Source organism: Sciurus vulgaris, assembly GCF_902686455.1.
Source record: "Sciurus vulgaris genome assembly, chromosome: 14".
NCBI classification, from domain to species: domain Eukaryota; kingdom Metazoa; phylum Chordata; class Mammalia; order Rodentia; family Sciuridae; genus Sciurus; species Sciurus vulgaris.
Genome location: NC_136475.1, coordinates 26705052 through 26730888, shown reverse-complemented (window position 1 = coordinate 26730888; position 25837 = coordinate 26705052). Strand labels below are relative to the sequence as shown.

General features: G+C 47.5%; 1 protein-coding gene across 2 annotated transcripts in view; it reads left to right on the top strand.

Annotated features, from left to right (window-relative positions):
• Positions 1 to 25837, top strand: part of TGFA (transforming growth factor alpha) — a 93247-nt gene that overhangs the window by 11863 nt on the left and 55547 nt on the right. For both annotated transcript variants that reach the window (XM_079110884.1, XM_079110883.1), the window contains exon 2: positions 20124 to 20177. In XM_079110884.1, the coding sequence (XP_078967010.1) occupies positions 20124 to 20177 (54 nt within the window). The remainder of the gene's footprint in view (positions 1 to 20123; positions 20178 to 25837) is intronic.

Sequence of the window (25837 nt, the reverse complement as noted above, 5' to 3'; positions counted from 1 at the left end):
TAGGTTTACAGAAGTACGGTTTTGATTTTGGTTTTAACTTTTAAAGTCTTAAAATCTGTTCATAATTTCTTGATGGTTTCTCCTTTTATGTAATACATAATTTGGGGACAAGGAAGGGATTTTCTATGGCCTGCTGATTCCTAACTTTTTCTTGTACTTTTAGGTCTAAATTTTAATTCTATAGGAATATATTTGGTGTCCGATTTGAGACAAAAACCTAATCTGTCTTTGTCAAAAAATGATCCAGTACCTCTAATATCATCTGTTGAATACTTTTTCTTTTCCTGCACTCACAGATTTCCTCCCCCTTTTTTGTCACTTGATAGGTTCTTAGAAGTATTTGGGTCTATTTGTGGTGGGTCCACAGATCTGAGGATCACAGTTGTAAGAACCACTCTTGTGGGTTAGGAGGTATCATTGCACCAGGAATTTGGGGCAGGAAATACTGAGAACCAGGAAGGTCGACGGTGTGTTACAGTGGATACTCATCACTACTCGTTGCCATGAGACTCCTCCTTCCCTACCACCTAGACAGCATGGGAGGGAGGGATCACTTACCATGATTCTATCCCTGGAGAGAAAGGTTGACTTACCTCATTCCCTAGGCTGGCTCGGGCTGGTGGGCACTGGGTCTCACTATACTAAAGAGCTTGGTGAGCCAGATTATGTTCCCTTCTCTACCACTGAGCCATAACCCCAGTCCCTTTAGATAGTATATTTCAGTGATGGATAGGAATTAGAGATCACAAAGTAGGCCTATAGTCTTCCAGACTTTTTTAATGTCACCTTCTCATATGGGAGTGCTGTGGAATATGACATGACATTCTTGGAACCACAGACCAAACCTGGTACATCGCTCTCTAGAACTTGGATTCATCAGAGACTGAAAAAGGAACTCCACTGGCTAGTCATAACATTGTTTTCTGTATTAAAACAAACTCAGATGTGTTAGTGAATAGAATTCAAGATTGAAATATCAAAAGTAATTTTTAGGATAAAAATATAAGACAAGATAAATTGTGATTTTTCCCCCCCTCATTGGCTTATTGAAGACTGTGCTCCCAGAATCTAGAGAAATAAGTACAAATTCCCTCTCTTTGTCACTTTGGGGGTTTTGCTGAAAAAGTTTGAGAAGTTCTGTCCCATATGGATGACTAATTTTCAGATGCTTAGAGTACAACAGTGACTTAAATAACTTTATCATTTTCCGGTTAATGTTCTTTCTAGGTTTCTAAAGTAGAAGTTTAAATTATTGACTTTAGACCCTCTTTTGTGATAATGTCATTCAATGTTATAAATTTCTTTTTACTGCTTTTTTCTGTACCCCACATATTTCACTGTTATGTTTTCATTTAATTCAAAATGTTTATTTCTTTTGAAATTCCTTTTTCTGATTTATGCATTTTTTTTCCTAGAAAAATGTTACTTAATCTCTAGTCTTTGGGAATTTTTCCAGCTATTTTTCCATTCATGATTTCTAGTTCAATTCCATTGTGGTCCATGAGCATACACTGTATGAGTGCTATTCCTTTAAATCTGTTAAGGCAAAGTGTGTTCTGTGGTTCCGAATGTGTCTTGTCTTGGTGAACGTTCCACATAAGCTTAAGAAGAATGTGTATTCTGTTGTTAGATGACATGGTCTATAGATGTCCATTATATCCAGTTGATTGATACTGTTGTTGAATTCATCTATGTCTTTACTGCTTTATGCCCCCTGGATCCAATCATTTCTGATATAGGGGTGTTGAAATCTCTACCTGTGATAGTAAATTCATCTTTTTACCTTTGCGGTTATATTAATTTTTGCCTCATGGATTTTGGCACTGTTGTTAGGCACATGTACACATTAAGGATTGTGTGATTTCATCATCCTTTAATGATTCGAAAGCTATTTCAGAGTCTCTCAGTGCCTGAAGGTAAGCCCTTTATCCCCATGTGGTACCCATAGGTTATAGTTGCACTATAACCTGTGAATGGGAAGTTCCAGTGAATCAAGTTTTCTTCCTGCCTTAATTAAACAGAACTCTGCTCTATTTTAATTTTCTTTGTGGAGGGAAAAAAGAATGAGAATTAAACCATTATTTCAATTTCCTGGACTAATGCTATCTTAGCGTCAAGATGGCAGACCTTCTTCTATTGAGGCCATGATTTCAAGTAAGTTCTTTTTTGAACCTCTATGAAGATTTTGGCTAACGGGCTGGTTACGCACCAGTGAACCACTTGAAAGTGAAGAGACTTATGCTTAGGAAGACAACAACTCACTATGTAATATGAGCTTATTTTCTGGTGAAGGGCTTCTTTCCCATACTGTGCAGGCAGAAAATAAACAGAACAGTCCTTTCCACTAAATTGGTAATTTGGATTTCAGATACAAGGCAAGGCATTCTTAACAGGAAGAATGGATCGTGTGGAATATCACAGCTATCATCTCACGTAGGATGTGTGTAAGCGATCAAACAGTAGTTGTGATTTTTGTGAACCAAGTCTAATGTAACATCTGGTTCTTAATTTACCCAATGTGGCTACTGTATTCACTTCATGCTGTTATCAAATGGCCAATGGGGTGAACAGCAAAATTAAGATCAATCAGCACAAAGTGAGGGGTGCTATGAATTTACTTAGGTTATTTATTTTATGGATTTTTCACTTGAATAGACATATAAGCATGTACAGATATTCTGCTGGGTTTGGAGGTATTAATACATAGAGAACCATGACCTGTCCCTCGCCCCCCAGCCCCTGATTTCTTGTGGATAGTGGTACAAGCAGACATCATTTTTTTATAAAAGGGCATGAGAAGCAGAGTGGACATCTTAGGCTCAAAAGAAGTGGTCTTGTATAACAAGACAAGGGTACTTTGTGTGGAGACTGCCCCACACTTAGAAGGTGCTGGCTCATGGAAAGTTCTTTAAGTGCCTTACATGCTACACAAATTCCTTTAACACATGAAACAGTTCTGTGAGTTATGTTGAGTATTCCCATTTCATAGATGAGAAAACTGAGGCACAAAAAACTGAGAAGGAAGACTACTACTTCTCAATACTGTGAAATATCATAAAGAAATAAGTATGGTAGAGGGTCTTTTCCCTCCTCAGTGGTGCCCAGGTGTTCACATGACAGTCACACAAGACATACTATGTGACATACTTTTTATGTGATCAGGGAATTTATAATGATTTTGCTAATAGGAGCCTATTTTCATTTTTAATCATACATTTTTTAAAAAGGTGTTTGTTTTAAAGGATGATCTCTTCCATTGATGCAGTCTGTCCCCCAGTGGGTGACATGCCTGAAAATCACAAAGCATGTGACTTGCAGCCTCTAACACCCTCTCCTGGGGTGCTGTCCCCAGCTCCTCCTCTGCCCACTTCACCTCCCAGCCAACATTCCCCCCACATAACAGCAGAAGACAGAGGAGTCTTTAACACTTGTGAGTTAACACTTTTAGTTCTTCACAGTCCAACTAAAGATAGAACCTGCATTAGCACGTTTTGCTAATAGCTGCCTTCCTTCCAAACGCTTCTCCCCCGACTTTAGCAATGACACATACCCACAAAAAGCACAGGCATTTCTAGTGACTGTATAGAATAGCAGACAAGAAGGGAAAGAGCACTTGCCTTTGGCTTGCACGTAGGAGCATCACTCAGCTGGCAGTGGTGTTTGATGGCCTTCACACTCCTGTGAAGTCACTTCAGTGTCTGGTTAGAGTCTGGGTCCCAATGCGTTTGAGAAGGGCCACCGTTCGGGCATTCTACAAATGTTTGTTCAGGCAGTTTTTTTCTTTGAGGAAAGGTGAGTCGTATACACTGGCACACCACGTGTTGCACACAAATCAGCAAGTGTGCCAGACTTCCTCACAGTGGGTGAGCTGCTGGGGAAGAGGGTGGGTTTTAAACCTCTGTATCTTAAAGGACCTTATTGGACGATCCTTTTCTAGAATGAATCTCCCCTTAATTTGTGAATCCAAATCATTCACATGTCTGGTTTGCTTAAAATAGGTTTCATCCACTACAGAGTCCAAAAAAATAAAAATAAAAAGTGGACCCACTGGTGGCTATGTATGAAGCTCATTCTGCTGGTCCCCAGGGAGGAAGAGGTGATATCAGATGCCAGAAACTTGACCATCTCCCAAGACAGAAGGAGAGCAGCTTCCTGTGAAAATGCTATTGCTTCCAGAGCGGAGCACCTCCTCTCTGCACTTCTCAGAGGTTATCTCTACGTCATCTGTGGCCTCCCTTGGTCTTCCTTTGAGTGTCCTCATCTCTTGGTGACCTGCTGCCTAACACTTGCTCCTTGTCTGATTGGTGCATTTGAGTTGTGACATTCAGCGGGGGTGAGAGTGGGGAAAAGTTTTTAAGTTTTGGGAACAGGGCTGTCACTTTGGGTTAAAAATGTTCATCTTTTCAGCTGGAATCCCAAGGATGTCAAATGACACAGAGCTGGTGAATGATAACAAGGAAAAAGCTGGCTTTCTAAGGGGATGGGAAATCACCTTGCCTCCTGTTCAGAGATGCACTTCTATCACCAGGGAACAATATTTTCTGGCTGTTTCTGGTGGCTTTGAGGGAGGAACTGCCTGAAGAAAGGAGAGGACTCTGCTCCAGCAGGGGACCCTTCACAGGCAAGGATGGAGCCGTCTGAGAGGACACAGTTTATCTGAGCTCCCAGCCTTGAGAAATGAACTGCAGGCATAGAGGAGGGGTTTGTTTTTGTTTTTGTTTTTATATGAAATGATAAGCATCTTCCCTTGAATATACTTCCTTGAACAAAGAGGGCACCACCTGTCCTGGTGAGCAGGGACCAGAGCAGGCTTGAGGGTCAGCCCCCATCCTGGTGTGCACGGTCTGCTTCCCTGAGCTGGCCAAGGCCCCAGGGCCTGTTTCTGGCTCAGCCAAGGGTACTCTGGGGCCATGCTGACTTCTGACTTCACTGGGAACACAGCAGAAGGGCACAAATGGCCTCCTTGCTTAGCCTTGAAGATAAAGTCATTAATTTTTGTGAAAAAGCATGTTTAGCCGCCCCCCCTCCCTCAACCAGTGAGATAAATAGAAACCCCTGAAGAAATCTGGGTTGTGCTCCACTGCCTAGCTCTATGGCGTTCTTGGTTTTCTCCAGTTTCGCTTCTTGTATAAATGGCTCAGGCCTTGTTTTCACCTGGGCTGCTTATCTCTGATGAGCTATTTTCAGAGGTTTCGTAGGCAGGAGTTTTCTGAAAATCTGGGGGTTTGTATAAAACCTGTTTGCTTTGAGAAGATGAGTAAGTTGATATGAAAAGCTATTGCTATTCTTACATGTTATCTCCCAGGTCCTGGGGTGGGGGTGGGGAGCAGCCACTTTAATTTTGTACTTATACCCATAGGTGTCTTTGGGTGACCTCTTGCATTAGTGGCGGTAACATTTCTGTGTGAGTTCATGAGACTGTGTGTGTGTTGCGGGGAGGGGGGTGTTTCATCTACAGTTTTTATTTCCTACTTGATAGGCCTTTTATTTCACTTTTACTTTTATGCTTGTCTTCAGCTTCTGCAGTGATATTCAGTGGTTGGCTAATATGTTTTTATTATTATAAATAATTTACTCCCAGAATCTCTCTTTACTTCCCCCTTCCTTCCCCTCTTCACCTCTTACCCCCTGAACATCATTGACCTAGCAGCAGATATTTTCTTGAGAAGTGGAAAATAATTCCATCTTCTAGGCCAATTTTGATCACTTGGAAGTGGGCGTTGAGAAGGAATTGATGGGTGGATGTGAAGTTAGTGGGAAACAGTGCCGTGATCAACTAGTAATGTCTGCTGTGGGTTCAGTAGGGAGACATTGATCCATGTGTCATATATTTGCATTCCTCCTCATTGCTCTTAAGAATGAGAAAAAGATGAGTTTCCAAGAATTGAATGTATTTGCTACTTATGTTGCTTATATTTCATGCCATATTAATTTTTTTAAAGCAGTACTTGGGCTTTAAAAAAGTGGTCCATAAACCTAATCCCATAGCCATGTAGATGTACTACTAAGCCCTATTAGATAAGTTTAGTATCCTAGCAAGTCGAGGAGCCTGTGCAGGTGTGGACTGTTATGCCCTGTCATCTTTCAGGACACTTTAGGGTGTTTGCTTCCCCTCAAAATCAGCAGAAAAGCACAACTTAAACTAGATACAAAACTCTGCACCAGTGTTCAAGTCTGCTGATCTTAGGATCTTGTTAGTAGTGGGGGGTGTTCCTTCTGAAGCCAGAAGGACAACTGGCCTGTGCCTCTTTAGACGGAAGGACTCCTTTCCCTGGAGGACATGTGGCATGTCGGAGTGCTCCAGCCGCAGAGGCCGCCTCAGCAGCATCATACCTGGTCCGCGGGGGCACCGCTCTGTGAAACGCTCTCCCACAGGCACCGGGGAGGACATGAAGGACAGCTGACCTGAGCTGGGAGGCTGCTGCAGAGGCCGGGCACCAGGCATGGATCCCTAGAGCCTAGTGTCATCTCTGGCGTGCTGCATCTGCAGCTTGCTTATGCTCTGCTCACAGGTCACCATTGTATTTTTTAGCTTTGTTCCTGTTGGGCCCTGGGCCTCTGGGCCTGTGATGCTACCAGGCCAGCCCAGCCCATAGGTGGTTGTACAGGGGTATATGCTGAGCAGGATGAGATACCAGGCAAGCTTCTAGAACTTGTCTGAATGATGGTACAGGCAGAGGCAGGAGGAGGAGGAGGAGGAGGTCAGGCACCCCTCCCACGCTCAGGCCACCAGCAAGCCCTCCTCCATTTCTGCTCTGTTCTCATCTTCTGACCATATCTCTTGTCCGCCATGGCTGCCATCTTCTTCCTTTGCCTGACTTCTGCAGTGGCCCTACCCCATTCTTCCAGGTTCTGTTGTTGCCCCCTAAAGACCTCTTCTGTCCCCAGCCCCCTGAGGGACTCCTCTGCTCTACACCTTCCAGGAACTGCCCAGAGAGAAATAAAATCCAGACTCTAGTGTTCCCCCCGGGACACATCTGCCCTGACATCTCTCCAAGCTCATTTCTGCCACCCTCCTGCCCCAGCCACACCAGCCTTCCTGCTATTTTGGACCATCTCAGTTCACTGCCACCCCAGGACCTTTGCATTTGACATTCCTTCAGCTTTGGATGCTCTTCCATCAGATGTTTTCAAGGATATGCTCCCTGGTTTTATTTAGATGTCTGACAGATGTCACTTATTCAGAAAGGACATCCATGATGACTCTTTCTACACACATACACCTATGATAAAGAAAATACTCAAGTATCCACATTTTTTCTTAGAGAACTTCTATGATAGAAAAGTTCTAATGGTATCTTATTCTGGACTGAAACCATCTGGATTATTCAGGATCCTTAGAAAGTTCTCCTGCTTGATTAGACACTCAAGCATTATCTTCATAGATTCATGACCCCTGGCCTTCTCTCTGGAACTGTCCGGCAGGTTTGGCATGAAAAAGAGGTGAATTCATTCAGCAAGCACTTACTATCCATATGAGAGCTATCCATATGTCAGGTGCTGTCCCAGGCACTAAGAATACAGTGAACCCAAATACATACCCCTCCCCGACATGCCCCTCACTTGATCCCAAGGAAGCAGAAAACAAATAAATGTAAAATAAAATGTTGAGTTGTGGGGGTGGGGGGGGGACAACAGAGTAGGGATGAACCACTTGCTCATGACCTTGTACTGGGTTTTACAGAAGAATGATGCTGGACAATTTAAAAGCTCCCAGTCTCTCTTTTTCCTTTCCTACCTGAAATGTAAGTAGGGGCAGGAAGGGGAGGGTGGGAGAGGTCTCAATAACTGCAGCCCCCTTTGATGAGGAAGGCTGTGTCTGCTGTTCCCTCGGGGCCCTGTCATAAAGGAAGCTGGAGGGTGGATTAATTGCCTGCTGGTAACTGGTGTTCTGCCTCAGACACAGAGCATGCTGACAGCAGGTAGAAAAATTTTGTTGATAACTTCGCCCTGGAGGGAGCAGACCTCGGACACATTGTTATATGTGAGAAACCACAGAAGCGAGGCTACTTGCCCTGAAAACAGGGCTCTGCCCCCTCCTCCTCCCTTCCCTTCCTTTGCCTTTTCCTTGGCCCATTTCTGTAGGGGTGGTGTTTATGCCCTGCTTCCTCTCATCTGATGTGCTGTCCATTTGAGAGTGAGTCTTGGGGTACAGGGTGGCCCAGCCCAGGGAGCTTGGCCATTGACCAACACTGGCCATTGCTTCCCCTTCGAAGCTACCATCGGTAGAGGCTTGTTGAGCACAGCCTTCCAACATGGCCCCATGACAGATGAAAAGTCTCTGTGCTCTTGCCCTAAGTTTGCAGCCAGGTAGAATTCATAGTGATGGCAAAGTTAACTTGTTTTCTGTCTTCACTCTGGGGAGCAGTGGGTAGTAGATGTGCTGAGAGCCACCATGCTCCATGGAAGCCTTGTGGTCTGTAGCTGAGCAGTGTCTCTGCTTTTTCCAGAAAAACCCAACCCAAGTCACGCAAGCCACAGCCTTCCTAGGAGAAGAACCTCTTACTAGAATGAGGGAATCAGTGTGACTGGACAATTTATAAGTGGAGAAAATCAATTCACTTCATCATGTTGCAGTTGTCGTCAGCTGCTTTTGTTGTTGTTTGTTTCATTTGGTTTTTATTTATTTTTTAATTCATTTTTATTGTAAACAAATAGGATACATCTTGTTTCTCTGTACGTGAAGTAGAGTCATACCATTTTTGTAATCATACGTTTACCTAGGGTAATAATTTTGGATTCATTCTGTTATTTTTTTTTTCTTTCTCCTGACCCTTCCCACTCCTCTTATCCCTCTATACAGTCCCATTTGGTTTTTAAATTAATATTTTTAGAACAATTTCAAGTTCCAAGAAAAACTGAGCAAAGAGCACACAGAGTTCCCATATACTTCCATACCCCACTGCACACACTGTCCTGTTATGAACACCTTGCATTGGTGCAGGATGTTACAGTTGATGAGCCAACATGGGCACATTATTCTTAACTGAAGTTACAATTATTTGACTAAAATAAGGTATAAACTGTAAACTGAGGTCCTAGTTTACATTAGAGTTCAGTCCTGGTGTTATACATTGTATGGGCTTGGACAGATTTGTGATGACCATTATAATCCACCATTATGGTGTCATGCAGAGTAGAGTCGCTGCCCTGAAAATCCCCGTGCTCCACCTATTCATCCCTCCCTCTTCCCCAACTTGAGCTCCCGGCAACCACTGATCCTTTGACCATCTCTATAGTCTTGCCTTTTCCAGAATGTCACATAGTTAGAATCAGACAGTAGGTAGCTTTTTCAAACTGGCTTCTTTGCCTTCTTGAACCTTATGCATTGAAGGGTCCTCCCTGTCTTTTTATTCTGTATAATATCCCATTATATGATTGTACCATCATTTATTTATCTACTCATCTCTTTAGGGACACTGTGGTTGCCTCCTTCCAGGTTTTGGCCATTATGAACGAAGCTGCTATTAACATTCATGCACAGGTTTTTCTGTGGATATTAGTTTTCAGCTCTTTGGGGTAAGTACCAAGGAGTACGACTGTTAGATTATATGAGTATGTTCAGTTTTGTGAGAAACTGCCTTACTCTCTTCTTAGTGGCTCTTTCACTCCATTAGTTGGTTTTGCTGCCTAAACCACTTGCATTGAGACAGGTCTGGTTTCTGTAGGTGATACCTCATTCTCTGAAAATGAATAATCCAAGATCTTTTCTCCCTGGACTTGTCTGGGACTCCCATGTGAAGTGCTCCCCTCCTTATTCTCTTTTTTTTTTTTTTTTTTTTTTTTTTGTGGTCCTCCTGTTCTCACTAGAATGGAGTCATTCTAGAAAGAAAAAAAAAATCCTCTTTCCCTGTTCCTTCTTCACTTTGGCTCCTCATCTCTGCCCTTCCCCCCAATCCAAAGTGATCAATAGGGAAAGGGCAAGAGCAGGGTTGGTGGGGAGCCCCTGCCACCATCTTCCTGGAGAAGAGCTGTGCTGTCTTCCCATAAGTGCTGTATGGTTTCAACTAGATTTTTGTTTTCCTTTGAAATGCTTTAAACTGACGCCACCAAAAGACATGTGATGCTCTCTGCCCACAAGCCCCATGTGGATGGCAGGTCTCCTTCCTTACCAGTTTGTCTTCACAGTCAGCAAATGAGACTCTTCCTCATGACTGAGTGCATTTGGACCCTCCACTGAGCAGCTTTGCTCCACGTGGCCATGAGCGCCTCTGGTGGCGCAGGGGAAGTACATCAGAGCTCTAAAGCCCAGCAGCGGACGCAGAAAGAGTCCAGGGACTCACCCTGTGTTCCCTCCCTTGGACTCTTGAGTCTCCTTAGACCCCCAACTATAAAACGTGGGGATCATTTTGTTCGTGGCCTGTCAGTCTTATTGCTTTATGGATAGGCTTCCTGTTGGGTTCATAGAGAAAGACAGAGATGCACCATAGGATGGAGAGAAAAACTGACCAGGTAGAGCATCCCAGTTAAATGAGGGTGGAGTAGGTCACTACAGTACACTGGAAGCTTCTTGGAGGCCACATACAAGGCTCTGATTAGTGACCCTGTCACCTCCTGTGCCTGCCAGCCAGCCAGTTTCATTTCCCCTGAGTTTTGGGCACTTCTGCCCAGGTACATTTGGAAACTGACTGGCCTGTGGTTGAAGGGACTTTCCCTACTGGGGTCCACAGCATCTCAACAGGGGAACTTTGTTAGCATCTTAAGCAGGACGGAGGCCTGTGCATTACAGAAACTTAGCATCCCTGGACCCACCGGTTAAATTCAAGAGGTGCTCCCCTAGTCATTGTGGCAATCAGAAACTGCCCCCAGAGGTCTCTGGGTGCTCCAGGGTAGGTATGTTCCCAGCAGTGAGAAGCCCCGGGCCAGCGGATGGTCTAGTGGGGTCTTCCAGTGAAAGAAGTCTGGCACCCTCTACCCACTCTTCCCTTGGACCCTGGCAGCTGGTGCCTGCACTTGTCACCCAGGCCTTTGTCATCTGTTCCCTCCTCTGCTCTCTCCTCACTCCCAGCTCCGGCCTTCACTTCTGGGAAAAGAACTGAGACATTTTCCCAGCTTGCAGTGTATTGTGGGTTAAGAAATGTGGTGGGGAAACTTGGTGTTTCTCCCATGAAGATCTGTAGTTCTGGGGACTCGCTGCCTCCTCTGTCTGACCTTGCTTCTCAATCAGCCACCTTATCTGGTCAAATGAGCTCTCCGAGGGCAACGGTGGAGGTGGTGATAAGCAGTGCTGTCCCCGCCCCCAGGTGGCCCCCGCACACCCAGGCTGATGCTGCATTGATTGGAGATTCTGCCAAGTCACCCTGGTCTTTATGTTGGCACAAACCCCAAGCCTTGCCATGCCTTCTGCAGGTTGGTTCCAGGGTATCCTGAGTGTTGGAATAGCGGGGAGGGACGAGTTTGTCATTCACATGCAGGAAATGGGGCAGAGTTCAAAGACTGCTTATTTTTATCTCCTCCCTGTTCAAACCCTACTTCTAAACCACTGCCAGGGAGGGGTGTCTACATGTGACCTTTTCACAACTGAGGGGATGTGCCTGGCTTGGTTGGGGCTCCCAAGAGGCCAACTCTGCTTGTTTGAGGTCTAAACAAGCAGAACCACCGCTGACCTGGGCCCTGAGAATGGTAATTCTGGGGCACCATGAGGCCAGGGAAGCTGGGATGGGGTCAGTGGTTATGGGCTTGTCACATACCTGGGACTCATGCAGAGGCTCATTTGGTTCCTGTACTTCTTTAGACATCATGTCCCTAAAGGGCCTGGGCCCTGCCAGCGGAGCTAAGGTATCCACTGGTGGATCCCCAGCCTTGTCTCTGGCCCACTCCCCCAGCCCTTCTTCCTTCCTCCCTCCCTCCAGGACTCTAGGAAAGTCAAGTTTAATCCTTTGGAGACTCCTCAGCTGGATCAGGCATCTTTGTGGTATCAGAGCTTGGCCCTGTGGAGCCTGCGCATGATTCACTGCTGGGAATGTCCAGCCAGCCTGAGAGGCTCGCTGATGCCGCCCCATTGCCTTACAGTCCCAGGACCTTGGATGGGGAGCCTGTGCAGGAACAGGCTATGAGGAAGAGGAAGTTTGACCTGGCACCCAGCCTTGACCCAGGTCTTTGATAAACCTTAACTCTGGAAAGAGGTCTGCTCCCTCCTGGCAAAAACAGGGCATGGCCTAGCTCTGTGCAGATAGGCAGGAGCACAGGGCCCTCCTCATCCCCAGCAGATGCTCGGCGCCTTGAATCCTGATTCACCCATTGATTGCCAGTCAGGATGTTTTGCCCCTGCATGCCTTTGCTCTGCTTTATGGGAGCAGTCCTCTCAGAACAGCCGGCCAGTGCGTGGCATTGTTCTGCCAGACTTTGAAGTGGCTGAGGTCTTTGGGGCTAGTAGAGAGAGGTCTGTAGCACTGTAAGGTGTCACATCTGCCAGGGACAAAGGTATCTCAACAGGCAGTGCCAGTCTCCTGTGTGAGTTTTTGTGGCTTTTTATTGGTTGTTTATTTTTTTGCACGTTTCTCTGGATGTCAGGAAGAGCACACGTCACTTCTTTGCAGTTATGTCATTTCCCCACCAACTTGGTGCATGGGGTGTCACTCTGGATATTTGTTAGTTTAAATAGCTCAAAGTGTTTTGCAAATATTCTCACCTGTCCCTTGAAGTAGGGAAGGGAAGACAGTAATCAGCTGTCCTAAATCAGAGATGGGGGAACTGACATCTGGGCTAAGAGAGGAGGGACAGGGAACTCTGAGTGATCCATGTGGGTGACCCAAGTAGGAACTACTCCTGGCTCCATCACTGATGAGTGTCAGGGGTGCGCTGGAGTGGTGGTGGTGTCATGGAGGGTGTGGGGGTTGCGCAGGGCCTGGGAAGCTGGGCAGAAATGAGGTCAGACAGTTGGGAGAGAATGAGTTGGTGGGTTTAGAAGACCTGGCCGAGGTAGAGCCACTTGAGGAGGAAGAGGCTTGAACAGGGAGCACCAGAGCTCCTTGGAGGAACACCCTCAAGTGTATCTGCGACACTGTCGTCTCCTATCTAGAGTTTCCACACCTGGTAGCGTGTGCCTCCCTTGCTTGAAGAACCTTGGGCAGAGTGGACAAGGAGTGCTCCCTGGGCTGGTACACTGCCGTTAAATGAGCTCAGACACCCCGCCCACTCCCTCGGTCTCCTCTTTGGGACATGTCCAGACCTCTTTGGGGTCACTGAATATAGGGCTTTCCGTTTTCTCATTCAAGTTTTAGGAAAAGCCAGCAAAACTAAGAGCAGAAAAGCAATGTTTCTGGGGTCATCTCTTGGGGTGACCAAATGACTCAAGGTCACCTGGCAGGCCAGTTCAGCTGACTTCACTCCAGGCCTCGGATAAGGACCGCACTTCCTTCACTCCTCCGTGGATTTTCTATTCCAGTGACAGTATTTAACATCACTATTAAATAGACACATTTCAACACCAAACCGAATGATGATGTAGCCAGACATTTATAGTGGAGTTGAAGGTAATGGTTTTCAAGAATAGAGAGAGCACAAGCATGAAGCCCTGGGTTCAATCCCCAGTACCGCAAAAAAAAAAAAAAAAAATAGAGCATTTCTCATAGGAAGAGTACACGGTAGAGGTTATAAGAGAAGGGAGTTTTAGTTCCTCCCTCCCTCTACAGCACCTAGAACAGTGTCTGCCGTGAGCGAGGTGTTCAGTCAGCACTCCAGTGAATGAATGAGCCCACGAATGTCAGATTCAAATGTGTTCCATCTCCACTAACATCAAAGTAATGACCATGACCTAAGCTTTAGGAAGAAAGCAATGCGAGGAGGTTTGGCTGCTTTTCCCCTTCTCCATCTGCACACTCTCACTCCTCAGCCCCCTCCAGCTCCCTTCTCAAGCTGGTGACCTCTCAGAAATTCAGTTCCACCTACCTAAAAGCCTAATGAGATGCCCGGTGTTAGGAGAGAGCGGTTTAAGGGATAGTTCCTGGCCACACTAGGAGGGGAAGACAGATAAGATGTGAAAACTTCCAACACAAGTCAGAATACAATAAGGACTGCTCTGAGAAAGGAATGAGCCCTTCTGACATGACATTCAAGCAAGGCTTTGAGGAGCAAATTTAGTTTCCATGGGTACAGGAGGGGGTGTGACAACTCCAGAGATCAACATGTTAGAAAATTTTATTGGTGCAAAATAACTGTACATATTTGTGGCATACAATGTGATGTTTTGATATGTCTGTTGTGTAATGATCAGATCAAGATAAGGAGTATATGCATCATATTAAACACTTAAGATCAGCATAATATTAGTTCCTATCGATGGCAACTGCCATTGGCTTCATGTTTATTATGTGCCAATTAATATACTGCGCATTTCTCATGTGCCATCTTTCCCTGCCCCGCCCCAAGTTTCTTCTTTATAATAAACTTGTACAGAAGATGGATACCTCTTTATGTCCTTTTACAGCAAAGGAAACTGAAGCTTAGGCAGGTAAACAAAAGTCAGTAGCTGCAAGGAACTTGGGTGAGGATCTGAATGGCAGGAGCCCAAGGCACTGAGCTGGGTGCCACCTTCCAAGGGTGAACTGGGGAGAGGGAGAGTGCATGCCTAGCAGGAACGGGGGTGGGAGTGGCGGGGGGTGCGGAGTGTAGCTGGAGAAAAGGTCTGGGAGCCGGCTGCACTTTAAACCTACGCTTCAAACTCCAGACTGGGTCCTGAGTGGTGTGGAGCCCAAGGAGCGTGTGGAGGACTGATATGGTCCCGCAACCTCACTCTGGCAGCAGGGGCAAAGGTAAAAAGGCTGTTGGCAGGAGAACCCGTTTGGCAGCTATTGGGCTAGCCCAGGGAGAGACAAAGCCTGTGTTGGGGCAGGGAGGTAGGGATGCAGGGGATGGATGCCACTATGGAGGATGGACGCCTCGAGGCTGGGCGCATAGGAGCGCGTGGCTTGGATGGGTAAAGGAGGGAGGGGCTGATGGCTGCTGGGTGTTCAGTCCCATCCAGAAACCAGAAGGAGGCGGAGTTAATTTTGAACTTGTGGCTTGATAGGCAGGTCTTGGCGGGGTGGACATGGGCTCAGGGTGTGGAAGCATCTGTGGGACTGTAGGATCAGCCCAGGGCCTCTGGTGGGTGGTAGCAGTGACTTCAGCCCTTGCTTGTCTGCCTTCCTGGTAGAGTGGAAGACTCCATTTTTCTCTGATAGTGTGGATTCTCTTGCTGTTCCAGGTAGCTTGGTCATTTTTGAGGGCAAGTCATAGATCGATCTTTCTTTCTTTCTTTTATGCTAAAAATATTGTGTGAAATTACCTTCTGTCTATACATATCAGGTGTATATGAAGCAAATGAATTCCATGTTTAGACTTGGGTTCCCTTCTCAAGATATCTCATTTTCCATAGATGCAAATATGCCCAAATCTGAAAAGATCTGAAATCCAAAACACTTTTGGACCTGAGCATTTTGGATAGGGGAGGCTGAACCTATAGTTCCTGTCTTGAACTTAGTTGAAGGAGAGGATGCCAGGTATACAGTAAGTGCTCAAACAAATGTTGCAGTTGCTATTACTAATCATGATAGCAGCCACAAGAACAATCCCACAACTGAACCATATGAGATGGCAGTGCCACCACCCTACCCAGCATAGAAATGTCTTCTGAGTTATTGTGTCTGCTGACCTGGCTCTGCTTGGGAGCAGGTCAGGACCTCACTGGTCGATGGAGGTTTATCTAAAGGCTGCCCACTGCCCTGCATCGTTGATTTCTTTGCTCTGCCACCTGAATCCCTAGTCTTTTCAGGTGATTTCTCCATCAGACTCTCTCCCTGGGTCACAAGGTCAAATCTGTGTTTTGGAAGTAGTGCTCCAGAGGCTGGGATTATGACAGAAAGAGCCCTCTGTCCCATGGGCCCATCTGCCCAAGGTGACTCATTCCCATGTCACATATTTCTGAAGTCTTCTTCTTGCCATCCTCAGAGCATTCCTAATCCCGTCTGGCCAGTTCCTCCACAAATTCCTCTGCAGCTTTGCCTGATGTTCTCTGGGAACAGTGTACTGGCATCACTGGGAACAGGGCCAAAAGAGAATTGTCACCTCTTCCCAGGAGAGAGCACAGCTGTTCTCCACTGGGAATGTCTCCTGGCTGCTTCCGGCACTAATTTCCTAACCATGGTACAGATGGTCTCCAGAGGGGCCGGCTCCTGAGACCCTGGTCCCACCTGCTCTCTTGCAGTGTATTTCATTTTTCCTTCTTCCTAATCAATTCTTGCTCTGAAGCCAGCATCTTCACTTGGATGTCACCCTTTGAATTTAAAAATATTGATAAAATTGCCTGACCCCTGAACTTGCCCTTCACCAGGGCAGCCTGGCTTAGGGACCCAAACACAGATGAGACATGGGGCTCTTGAGGTTTTAGTGGGAAACCACTGACCCATCCTATGGAGTAGGCAGGAGCCAGGAAGTAAATATTGGCTGCAGTGGACATGGTCACCTCTGTTTGGGTGGCCAGAGGCCAGAGGATATTCCTTCCAGGTCTGAGTGCCCATAGAAGAGGTGGTCACCAGGTGGTGGTTAATGGAGAGAGTGCTGCATGCTGAAGACACCATCTGGGTCCCTGTCCAGAATTGCCAGTTCCATGCAGGAGCGAGGAGCTGGAGCATGGGTGTCCTGCCCAGGGAACATGGGTGTCCACCGTCTCTCAACAGCACTTCCCACTGGCACCTCTGTGGGTTTCAGGGTGGCTCCGCTTCTGTGAACTCCAAGATCAATAGGAAGGCCTCTCTCATTGCATGGTTTCTGTTGGGAACTCTTGCCTGAGTTCCAGACAGCTGGATTACGGTACTGCCACCCTTGTCCTGCCTCGAGAGCCAGCCTGGCTTCTGACTCTGCCTCAGGGGGTGAGGATCCAGCTTTCATAAGATTTTTTTTTCTTCCGTTAATGTGTGGTTTTCCCCTCAACACCACCCGCTTCTTTTCTTTTTCTTTTTTGAAGTCCACAGTCTTGGGATTTCCCACTTTGGAGCTATTTAGACAGAAATAGGAAGCTGGCAGGAGCAGCCGATAAAGGATTCCTGTCCTAGAGGGAAGCTGGCTGGGTGGCCCTCAAGCCTGCCTTGCTATCCTGAGGGCTGGTGGCTAACAGCATTGAAATTCAGGAAGGAGGAATCTGGGACTTGGCCACGGAGCCTGCATCTAGACTGCGTGTCCCTGAGCCACTGCGGTCAGCGTCTGGGCTCTCCCTGCTCTTTTTGTATCTCATGAGCCTTGGAGCCTGCCAAGGCCATGGTTTTCTAGAAGGCCCTCACACAGTCTGGTTTTCCAAGCACAGTCTTGTAACCAGAGTTCTGGACACCTGGGCTTCAGCAGGTTAGATAGTCCTTCTGTCGTCCCTGCCTGTGGGGGAAAGTTGGAGGGAGTGGGAAATCCCAAGAGGTAATGATTGTGTCCCCCAGAAGAGAATGTTCAAACCCTGGGCCCTCTGAGGCTGTCCTTTGAGACAAGGGGTCTGTAACCGATGAATACACACCGCTGGTGTCTCACGACAGGCCTGGGCACAGCAGTTGGACAAGCTTGGGTCTGAACTTGGCTGCTGGGACTTGTGCAAATGTCTTAGCTTCTCCAAGCCTCAGTTTCTCATCTGCACAGTCGGGTGTTCCCACCAGCTGGACTGGAAGGCAGGGAGGCTGAGAGGTGCCAGTGTCATGGGCTATCATGAGAACAAAGTAAGATAATGCAAAACTCTAGTGCTGGGCCTGGAGCTTGTATGTGCCCAATTAGTGGCCCTGCCTGACCTGAGCAGAGAGGCCTGACCCCTGCCTTCCTAGTCCAAGACTCTCTTAGTGAGCTTACCGTGTAGTCAAAAGAAAGCAGAGGCCTCACCTCACCTCCCTTCCCGGGCCTCTCCTGAAGTTGTGCCCGAATCAGGATTGCTGAACTCGGCCAGGGCCTCAGGAAGATGTTTTCCACGGGAATCTGAGGTACAGAAAGGAACTGTTCTTCTCAGATTGCTCAGAAACCTCGGTGCCTTTCATCTGTGGAACATGGTGGTTTTGCAAACTTTAATTAATTCCCAAAACACCTTTGTGAGTCTGGCAGCTGATCACTTACAGGTGAAGAACAGACAGGGGAAGCCACTTGCCCCAAGGCTGGGAGAAGGGCCCCAGCGCACACCCTCTTCTTCCTGGAGAGCTGGTATTTGTGTTCCAGAGTCTGTGTTTACCTTGACTGACAGGGTACGGGGCAGGAAGGAGGTGTGAGGATCACTCATTAGTTCAGGGACAGTTCATGACAGGCCAGTCACGCTCCCCCTGGAGAGGTATGCAAGGCATCTCCTGAGCCGTCCCTTGGTGTGATTAGGGGTCCCTGGCCAACTTGAGCCCAGAACTGTTTCTAGCAATGCTGATTGTCAGAAGGGGACTGTTCCCCAGCTTCCAGCGTGCAACCACTGAGACTTCCTGGCTGCTGCCAATGTACCTGGCTTGAGCACTAGGTGTGTGTAGTCCAGATTTACAGGTTCAGGGGAATCCTAAGAGCTTTGCTTCCAACACAAGCGTCTATGGGGCCACAGTTAAGAACTACAGGGGGAAGATACAGGGGAAAGTGTGTACTTTCACTCATTTTGCCTCCTAATGCCCTTGCTCCGCCTAATTTTGGCCCTGGTATCTGGTGCAAAACTCTGAAGCAGTATTTGGGAAGTGCGGCCAGGCCCCAGCACTTACCTGAGCGTAGGTGCTCTCTGTTCCAGGCATGTTTTCCTCTGAGATTCAGGACTCTTGTGTCCATACCCTAAGTGAAGAGGGACAAGGAGCTCTCGAAGCCTGCCTGGTGGGGATCGTGTGGGCCCTGTGCTGTGGCAAAATAGCAGACAGGACATTTCTTGTGTTTTTGTGCTGACTTGTGGCATCTGCCTTGAGCTAACCTGTGAGGTGCAGCCCCTCTGCGTGGCCCTGGGGGTAACTTTCTGCATTCCAGTTTGAGGAAGCTAATTCACTCTGATTGCAGAACTCAGAGAAGTTTCCTTCTTCATTGGAATTTTGCTGCTCTGTTTCCAGAAACCTCTGATGTATAACTTGAGAGCACATAAGGTCATCTGGAGCCAGAGGTGACTTTGCAGGTCACACAGAGCCCCATACTCATAGTGTCCCTGAGCTAGAGGTTTAATGCTCTGCAGTTGCAGTCTTGAAATTCTCATGGCTTTATCTCAGGATCTGGGTCTTGTAAGGGAAGTCCAGTGGGAGATGAACTGCGCCTCAGGCCTGGAGCAGTGGTTGCTGTGGTCCCGTCTACCAGCATCTCCCATCTCCACTGGGTGGGTCATTGCTCCAGCTATGCTCTGCCTCCAGTGGGGTCTGGACCCAGAAAATGTTAGGTATGTGTACCCCATGGTATTTCAGGGCAGAACATGGTGGCCGCTGTCACCACCCCAGACTGGCAGCTCCACAGCATGTTCAGTGGGCAATGGAGAGGTGCAAACTTCTCCCCTTTCCTGATCCAGGCACCTGGTGCATCCTGGCATGGAGGGTCTGCTACCCTTGGGGGTCACCCATCCACCTTGTCCCTGGGAAGAATAGACACCTGACTAAACTTCCCTACCCCTGCTTGGGTTGCACCACATTGGTCCAGTGGCTGCCTGGAGAGAAAACCCAACAACTTGTAGTCCCTGGCCCACGTGCACACCTTACTACCAGGGTCCGTGTGTACCTGTGATGGGCTGTGGTCACCCTGCAGGTGCCCTCATGATGCCCAAACAAGAGCAGTGATGCACACAGCAAACAAAAGTGAGTCACAACACACACAATGGAGTGAATATACTTAATGTCACTGCAGTGTACACTGAGAAAGGGTTAAAATGGCAAATATGCATATTTTCCCACTATAAAATATGCTTATAAGGTGTTTTTCAAAAAAAGAAAAAATCCACCTCGACAGGTGGAGGAAAGACACTATAGCAGGAAGGAAAGCATCGATATTTATAGAGCCTTTCCTGGGTGCTTGCCCCTCCTTTTGGAGCAAGGGGTTCCATGTTTTCATTTTGCACAAATGAGGTAGCCAGGCCTGTCTGCTGACCCCTTTTGGAAAGCTACCAAGTCTCGGCCTTTAAGGGGCCGCCCCCATCCTCCGAGGAAGCCTGTGCTGAGCAGACACTTACCTTTCTCCGCTTCCCCCCACAGGTATCGTGTTGGCTGTGTGCCAAGCCCTGGAGAACAGCACGTCCCCCCTGAGCGGTGAGTACAGCCTCTCCGGGAAGCAGATGGGGTGTGGCGGGTGGAGCCTGGCCACCGTGGGCCTGTGTCCTCACCAGAGGACGCCCTTCCTGGGCTCCTGCCTACATGTGCCTGCCGTCCCTGAGCCCTCCCCATGTCCTCTCTCGTCCACTCCTCAGGCAGAGGGGAGCTCACAGGAAAGTCATCCCTGCTGGCCTGAGGGGCTGTCATCTCCTATATCCCTTTAGCTGTGCAGCCAACCCCTTCAGGCAGGCGCGCTGGAAAGAGGCCTGGGCCCGGCGCTCAGGACAGTCCACCCGCTCCCGGCCGTGCACAGTCAGATTCCCAAGCCCCGTGCACTTCTTGCTGATCTGTGCTTAGTTGTTTTCTGATTTATGTTTTGATGTGTGTAGTAATAGTTTCATTTTAAAAAATCTTAGATCAGCATTTTGGAAAGTGTGGGGAGTGTCGGAGGCCAATCGCTCACTGTGACGGCATTCCAGGCCACATTTGTACCTTGCTGATGGCCTTCATGCGCATGTGTTCATGGGTTGATATGATTAGTCCCGGTGATTTTGATTCCTGTCTTTGAAACTCGGGTTGGGGTTACACATTTCTCCATGTTGTGGGAAAGTCCTGAGATCAGTCCTTTTAAGCTGCCCCAATGTTCCACTAAAGTGGGCACTGGGGCTTAATGACGCCTCCCCATTGGGTGTTCATGGGGCTTCCCATGTCTTAAATTATGATGCCACACCTAGCAGCTTTTTCTTCTTTTGGGTTTTTTTTGAGGCTTTAGCGCCAAGAATAAGAATACATGCATTTATGACTCTTGGTATTAAGTGCCAAAAGGCCTTCCAAGTGACCTGTGCTGGTTTTCACCAGCAGTACGTGAGCATGTCAGCTGCCCCGTTCCCGTGTTAGCGTGGTACGTTTCCCCGACTACGTCTTCCCCGTGCTCTGCAGTAGGCCCTGCTGTGTCTCCCTGGTAATTTCAGGGGCCCCCAGTGGGAGGTGATGCCTCTTACATATTCATAAATTCTCTCACCAACTACACAGCATCTCTGGTAATTTGCTTTGCACTTCTTCCAGACCTTTCCATCCAAACCCACTGGAGGTGATGCAGCCAGCCCCAGGGGGACCACTGCTTCTGTGGCCCCGCAGTCCCTCTGGCACTGTTATCCTTGATGCATTTGAACCCTTAGGGTACTTGAGCCCCTCAGTGACCCATGCTGACGCAGAAGGAAATGCCTCTCTTCTTCTATGTCGTGCTTTGTTCAAGCTGGAGATGGTGGAAGAGCCTGAGTGTGTCCATTCCAAAGCCTTGCTTATGGACTCCAGGGTCTATCAGAATTTCCATGAAGCATTCTTTGACTTTTGTTTATTTGTTTTTGTTTTTTGGTAGGGGGTACCAGGGATTGAACTCGGGGATACTCAACCACTGAGGCACATTTTGTATTTTTATTTAGAGACAGGGTCTCACTGAGTTGCTTAGCGCTTCACTTTTTCTGAGGCTGGCTTTGAACTCACAATCCTCGTGCCTCAGCCTCCCCAGCCGCTGGGATTACAGGGACGTGCCACCGTGCCTGGCTATTTCTTTGACTTTCAAATTACCTCCCACTCCAGGAAGTGCCCCAATGTGAACATATGAGGGAAAGGGATGATAACTTAGTGACTCCACTGCTCAGAATTGCCTCAACCCTCATCCTGGGATGCACATACTCCATCCTGGGATGCATTTACTCCAAGGGCATCAGCCCCTCCTACAGATAGACCTCTGGTCACCTGCCCAAACACTGGTGCTGATATGGCAGCACCACTTACATTCTGGATATCACTTGAGAGAACTTGGACGTGGAGCCAAGTAGAGGTTAGCACCAATTCTGATACTTGACACTTATCTCAAGGTTTCTGGATGGGCTGAGATGCTTCCTGTGTTTTCTATGTTCTTCCTAAACACTTATTTGCCTTAAAGGGTTGAAGTGAGGCATAAAGGCCTTGAGTTTGGGCCAGATGGGTTGGATAGAGCCTGTGCCTCCATCCCTGGTTCCCCAGCTCTCTCTGCAACCCCTTCTGGTCCTCACTGTGGGACCTGGTAGGCCAAGAGCCAGGTTCTCTACTGAGTTACTTTCAGGTGACAGAAGAATGATGGCAAATGCCAGTGCTGCCGTCCATGGGGAAGGGTAGCTCTTGGTCGTTACCCCTTCCTCCAATTCTCCACCCATTCATCCAGACAAGAAGGGCCTGAGCAATGTCAGATTTGAGCCTGTTCCTTCAGGGCCTGGCATTGCTTCTGCCTAGGCTCTTTTGGGTTTCCGAGGCCCTTCTGGGGACACCTGATACATTTATCCAGAAGACGACCATCCTCGCTGCAGGGGTGACCGACCCCTGCTCCACCTTTCCTCTCTGGACTTCCTCCTGAGAATGTGTCTGACATCAGCAAGTCTGAGGTTTTTTCTTCCCATTGTGATGTCAGCCAGAAAACAGCAGTCGAGCCCCTGCAAGGCTGCATGTGACCCAGTAATGGGCAGAGTGCCCCTCAGGCCTGGAGTGGCAGATGAAGCCAGAAGCAGGTGCATCCAAGTCCACAGACCCTTGAGCCCCCAGAGCTGGCTCCTTGTCTGTGCACAGAGGAGGAGCTGCCTGTCCGGCTTCTGGGCCACTCTCTGTTGGATGGGCACCTATCTACAGGACTGGCATCCCCGGGTCTGAGAGATCAATGAAATGGCTCTCTCCAGTTCTGCTTTCTGCCTTGCACTGTGGGACCCAGCCATGAGTCCAGAGGGGGCTGGATCAAGAGACAAATCCAAATGGATGATGACTACGTCATCCTCACCCCTCCAAAGGCAGGGTTTGGTGACTAAATTGGACTTGTTTGCTTTACTGTCTCTTATGTTAGGCCTGGTGGATCTTACTCCCCCCATCCCACCCCGCTCTGACCTCACTGGACGAGGCTGAAGTCCTGTGTGGGTGAAGCTCAAACTTTGGGGACCAACATCCACCAGCTGCACTTAAAGCTACCTGGCACTGGAGTGTACCTGTGTGTGTACGTGCATGTGTGTTTCACTCTTGGCTAATTTAAGAAGTGAAACTATTAGCATTGTATTATACACAGCTTCATTCACAGAGGAAGATAAGTATTGTCACCTGGCTTCAACGTCAAGCATTCCTCTACCTACCTACCTTCGTTTATTTTTCCCTTTGGAAATTTGGATATTTTAAAGCAAAGCCCATTTCACTTGTGAACACTTCCATGTGGATCCTGCCAGATAAGAACTTTGAAGCATAAAACTATAGTTTCATTCCCATGCCCACAGAAGCAACACTAATTCCTTTTTATCAGATCCTTAATATGGAGGATAGATGCGACTGTATTTAATTTTGTACTTCTTGATTTTAATTTGCATTTACTTTAACGTTTTCCTAGGTGACTTTCTTTTCTGGTGAGCACAATTTATGTAAAATGTATTCATTTACATACTGAGTGAGTTTCCCATCTGTGTCCCCCTAACCCTGTGCCCTGGATATTGGTGGGTTCATTTATGAATCCCAGTACCATCCATTAGGTACAAAGATGGGATTAGTGGACTGGAATGAGAAGCCATAATGGATATAAGCTAGCTTTTGATACATTCTTGACCCCTAGCTCTGGAGCCAGAGGACCATAGGAGTACTCAGGGGGACGCCCAGCCATTAGAGGAGCCATGTGAAGAGAAAACTGCAAGCTTTGTGTGCCAATCGAGGGTGGTCATGGGGCTCAAAGAAAACAGGGGACTGGGCTCATATACCTTTCTTGTGCATTTTAGGGGGAAAAAAATCGATGATGTTTTTACTTGACAGTTGCCCTGGGTCTTTCTCTTTGAGATTTCCATTTTTCTTGCCTTTGAGGTTCCCAAATATAGAGGGGAAATGATACCAGAGGCATAAGAAACTGGGTCATCATCAGCAAATTCTTCTCAGACGTGTACTTTTGCTAGGACAGTGGAAGGCAATGGGGCCTGAGCTTGGAGGCCCTGAACTTGGTGTGGGTTCACATGGTTCCAGTCTTTTTAGGTCCCTAGGCAAGTCATTATTCATCAGGCTGCTGTTTGGATTTGTTTCCTCAACTGTTGGATTTGACTCAGGATTGGCCTTTAAGATTGTTCACAGGACACTGATGGATTGGTGGAGAGGACTTGGAGAGCGGGGTTGGGAGGGACTATAAGGCTGCCTTTAGGTTTTCAGGAAGTCCTCCAGGGATCAATTGGAGATGTCTGCCCTGGACGCAGAGTAGAGAAGTGGTAATGTGACTGCCATGTACAGTTGGCCCCGTGTCCACAGGTTCCACATCATCAACCAACCACAGGTCAAAAATATCTGGGGGAAAAAAACTGCATCTCTACTGAACATGTCCAGGCTTTTTAATGTCACTATTCCCAAAACTATTAAACAACTATTTACCTAGCATTAACATCATGTGAACCATGATCAGCAATCTAGAGATGATTCTTAAAGTCTACAGGAGATGTGCATAGGTTGTATGCAAATACTATGCCATTTTATATAAGAGACTTGAGCATCTGTGGATTTTGGTGTCCACAGGGTCAGGGAGTGTGCTGGAATCAGTTCCCTGGGGATATCAACTAGTGACTATTTGATTCTTTTGGAACTGGAAGCTGCTGTACATTCAAATTTTAGCACTGTAGTGGCTAGAACCATGTGCAAAGAAGCAGGCCTTCTCTCCAGGAGCCCACCCAACTAGTGAATGGAGTGCAAGGGAACTCATAACAAGAGCATCTTTATGGCACGGGCAATCTTGCTGACCACTTAGTGTGTGATTTAGAAAATACTTGCTGTGGGAGTTAAATCAATAGTCTGGAGTTTGGGACAGAACATTTTTATCTAGTTGGTTGTCAGCTTGCAGAGCAGAGAGAGAAACATTTGCTGGAGGCAGGCAAGGGGGGCAGCACCCACGGCTTAGAACATCTGTCACGCCTTCCCAAGGAAGGAGTTACGGCCTATCTTCAAAAGGTGCTTTTTAATGCCCCTTAAAAGGGACAGAATGCACCCCGTTTAAGAAGTTGCTGGGTGGCTGCTTGCTTGCTTAACCCTCAGAAATGTTGTACCGTTCCCAAGCTGCCCATCTGGTTCTCATATTTTCATGAGACTCACTCCGATGACGGAGGAGGTGTGGTGAGGGCCTTGCTAAGGCGCCCAGGAGCCAGGCTTCCAGCTGCCCACTGCCATCTGTCTGGCAAGATCTGCATACTTGCGACAGCTCTCTAGACTTGCACACCTTCCTCTTGCCTGAGTCTAATCGGGACATGTTTGAAGGCTTGCCTAATTTAGGGAGGCTTTTCAGAAGTGATGAAAGAACATGGAAAATTCAGTGGGGTTATTCTTGGGGGATGTCACCACCGTTAGCTCATGCGGGGAGACGGTGGTTCGATCTTGCTGGGGATCCAGGGCTTAAATGTCGAAATGGTGAGTTTGGGCTGGGGGTGCATAGAGCGAGGGCAAATCAACTTAAAGGGAAGAGTTGTTAAAGGCTCTACCTGTTTGGAAAACAGGTAGAACGTGGGTCAGCCAGCAAGCGAAGGATCTGCTATTGCTCATCTCATCTAACAAAAGCTTTTCAGAACTGCAAACTGCTTCCCCGTTTCATTGTCTAGAGTTTTCTCACGTGGAACTGAAGTCATTCTAAA